At 44.0% G+C, this 3,508-nt stretch overlaps 1 protein-coding gene across 1 annotated transcript; it reads right to left on the bottom strand.

Annotated features, from left to right (window-relative positions):
* Positions 1-3,155, bottom strand: cd164l2 (CD164 sialomucin-like 2). Its single transcript, XM_086178109.1, has 6 exons — positions 2,920-3,155; positions 2,487-2,573; positions 2,059-2,151; positions 1,942-1,977; positions 1,562-1,721; positions 1-1,351 (listed from the first exon to the last, which is right to left on the bottom strand). Exons 1-6 carry the CDS (start codon positions 2,996-2,998, stop codon positions 1,336-1,338), a joined length of 471 nt encoding a protein of 156 aa, XP_086034235.1. The 5' UTR covers positions 2,999-3,155; the 3' UTR covers positions 1-1,335.
* Positions 3,156-3,508: the final 353 nt, after the last annotated feature.

Below are 3,508 nucleotides of genomic sequence, written 5' to 3'. Positions count from 1 at the left end.
ACACAGAATTTATTACAAAAAATAACTTCAAGGCAGCAGTTCCAAGATTTTGGGGGGCAAATACACCCCCCACCCCCACAGCCTGACTCGGTTGAACAGCCCTCCATAACACATGACGTCATAGCGCGTATACTGCTGCAATTACAATCGAACAAAAGATGAAAAGAAAAACTCCCCACATTTACGCATTCCTCCAATCCCTCTAATACTTCATGTGTGCGGCGCCTTCCTGGGCGCTGCCATTCAAATCACATCCTTTTTTCCTGATTTCAACCAGTTGTGAACACAAATCAGTGCTGCATAGCAGAGTAACAACTTGCTATTAGAGCCCGCTGCCAGGGAGATTCAAAGGTGAGCCAAAAGTAGGTTGCTGCAGACCCACAGAAAGTCATTGTACAACCACAGTCCTAGGACCATGTTTTAAAAAAAATATCTTTATCATTTCTATGCTCAACCTGGCTTGGTTAGGATTAGGCACCAGTGCGGGGTTTGAGTTGTGGAAAAGTGGAAAATATCATGTGTAGAACATCATGTTTTCAGGACAATTTTGCAGCATTACTTGGAGGAATGCATTCTTTGAAAAGAAACGGGGTCCCGGGACTGCCGTTCTAAAATTGTTTATATCTTGGTCTGCAGCAACCTGCCGCTCAGGGCAGGAGGTTCAACATTAAAATCAAGATCATTTTCTGAAATTTCACGCAAACCGAAAAAAATGCACACTTCAAACCAATTTACTATATATTTCTGCAATTATATTTACTTTGCATGTTCATGAGGCTGTCCTTTCACCATTGGTTGTGCGCTTCACATTGGACAATCCCCCTCTAAGCTGTTGAAACCCAAGACACACACACACGCACACACGCGCACATCAAGAGCAGTGTTCAATCTCTATTGGATGTTTTGAAGAAGGTGCTAAAAGTGTAACCTGCAGGTAAGGTGTGACCTGGCCTAATTTTAGGATTTATATCACTCTGTTTGCCCTTTTAATTTTTTCACGCTTTTCCGTTAGAGACCCATCACTCTTTTTTGAATTACTGTACTTACATGTTAAAGGTGGATTTGTTCACTGAAAATACAAAATGTCTCTGGGCTGACTTTTTTCTCTGTCTGATGTGTAAACATAAGCATGTGAACACATGATACACAAGTCAGTATTCTGAGAAAGAAAATCTCTTATAAACACACCCAACATCCCCCAGAGACCAAACACATGGGGCTAAAACCAAAAATGACTGGAGCTCGGAAGAAAAAAAAGAAAATCTTGTCGTCACAATGGCATGAGTCACCGCTCAGCCGGCCTCCTCCCTCATTTGTCCTTCCCACGTCTCATCCTCACTGCGGCTGCTCTCTGTGTGAAGACAGGGTGGATATTTTGATGCGGACAGACAAGCTCTGTAATCAGAATCCGAATAAAGTCAAGGAGGGCCGATGACGGCGGGTTTGCTTCGATTGAAGCCGCCACCAGAGGCTGCTGTTGCACTAACCAGTTAACAGGAGTACAGGCTGGTAGGCCTTTGCTAAATTCCCCGGTTACTAACACCTACATGCACAAACTCACATGGGGTCGTAGCTGCTCTGCTCTTTGGATTTGAGGAGTCGCATCGCGATGAGACCACCAGCCTGCAGACACAGCACCAGAACGATGCCTCCGACAAAGCTGGACATGTTAAATTTGGGCTGGGAGAGCTGTGGGCCGGCACCGGGGTTGCTGCCGCCACCTGCGGGCAAAGTAACAGCTCAAAGAGTGAGATAACATGAAAGCAGCAAGGCGACAGGGTGACGGAAAAGATGTACACAACAGCAGATGAGAAACAGTTGACACTGGCCTCAATGAATGGCTTTGGGGAACATTTTACTCAGCTCTTATGGGAATAATAAGGCTCTGACGCAGGCAGGAAGTGGAGTGGGAGGGGGCATGCTGGAGCACAGCCAATTTACCTGAGTCACCTTCTCCTTCAGCCACGTTCTCCACAACTGGAAGAATAAAAGCAAAGGAAGATTAACTGAGAGCAACCTGAAATCTGTCCCTTAAACCCGGATTGCCGCAGCACTTACCTGTGCACAACTCGGACACTCTGGTCCAGCTGCAGTTCATCAAGGTGTCAGCGGCGTTGCCCTTATCATTCACACACGTGCCTGTGTCATTACCTGAAACGGCCAACGCGAGTTTTTGTTTTTTTTCATCCAAATACTTTTAAATAAAAAGATATTAGATATCGATAATTCAGTAAAAATGAAAAAACAGATGTAAAAGTCGTTAAATATTATGAATGTGCGTGTGTGAGAGTGTGAGAGAGAGAGAGTAGTTAGAGAGAGAGACACAGAGTATACTCCTGGCATACTAAATAATGCAGTTATGCTGTTAAAAACAGGTAGGCTCATGTAACACCAGCTGTGTTGATTGAATTACTACCAGAGGTCAAGGCTCTCCATCAAGTGTGTGTGTGTGTGTGTGTGTGTGTGTGAACGTGCTCGCACGTCACCATCAGGACAAAGCCTCCATACGCAGCCTGTCAGGTTAAGCATTGAGTCTCCGACACACAGGTCACATGACTTGGCTTGAGAGCAATCTATAGGAGAGAGGAAATGATGAGTGAATTAGAAGTGTCAGTCAAACCGATTGACTGTCTGACGCACAATCTTCCCACTGGGAAAAATTAACCCACTTGTTTTTTTGCCACATAACACCGGACATTATTGCACTTATGTGAACAGTCAAAGGAAACCACCAAGAAAATATCACTATCTTTTCCAATTCTTCATGAGAAACTATGATGATCAATGGAAGTGAAGGAGAATCAAATCAGGATAAATGAAACGATAAATTATTAAATTTGTTTGTCAAGGTTCCAACAGCTTTCAGGGACAAATAAACTAAGATACTTAAGGTAAATGTGGTTAAATTATGGATCTTACCTGCCAGCGAGTGCACAGAGGGAAGCACAACCACAAGCAGCATTGTGGAGCAGAAGACCTTCAATACCAGCAGCTGCATCCTTATAGCAACTAGAACGAGAGTATCAAATCTCCTGGAGTCAAATATGCATATATATACATATATCTATGTATATATATAGAGAGGGTTTTGGATGGGAGGGTCTTCGCAAATTTAGAAGGGTTGCAGAGGGAGATGGTTCCCTGCTGGGACAAAGAGTGAGAGAAAGCCTGTGTAACATGAGCAACTCCCAAACTTTGTTTCCGGGCAACAAGCTGACCCACCTCAGTCCGCCTGAAATACACACCAGTTCACAAAGGTGGACACCGGTTTACCTTTTGCTGGCAGCGTGCACATTCATGCACACACACACATGTACGCAAACACCCGCAGAACCCCGTGTGAAGTATGTCACACCAAATACAACAAACTGAGGTTCTCAACCTTTGGCATCCATTCACCAAAAACGGTGAAAATATATACCTGTTGTACACACAAATTAAGTACTGTGTAGTAGTTATATCAAAATGTTTTTTTTTACCTCCAGCCCTACATTGCCTCCCATCACAT

This window comes from Fistularia commersonii, chromosome 30 (genome assembly GCF_037954325.1).
Source record: "Fistularia commersonii isolate RoL2024-O1a breed Wild chromosome 30, RoL_Fcom_v1.0, whole genome shotgun sequence".
Lineage (NCBI taxonomy): Eukaryota > Metazoa > Chordata > Actinopteri > Syngnathiformes > Fistulariidae > Fistularia > Fistularia commersonii.
The sequence above is the reverse complement of the archived record's forward strand: the minus strand, read 5'-3'. Positions and strand labels throughout refer to the sequence as shown.

Coding starts and splice junctions, on each gene's coding strand:
- cd164l2 (XM_086178109.1), bottom strand. CDS start 2,998: ATGCAGCTGCTGGTATTGAAGGTCTTCTGCTCCACAATGCTGCTTGTG. Junction 1,978..2,058: donor AGTGTCCGAGTTGTGCACAG/GTAAGTGCTGCG, acceptor TTATTCTTCCAG/TTGTGGAGAACGTGGCTGAA. Junction 1,722..1,941: donor TGAAGGAGAAGGTGACTCAG/GTAAATTGGCTG, acceptor CTTTGCCCGCAG/GTGGCGGCAGCAACCCCGGT.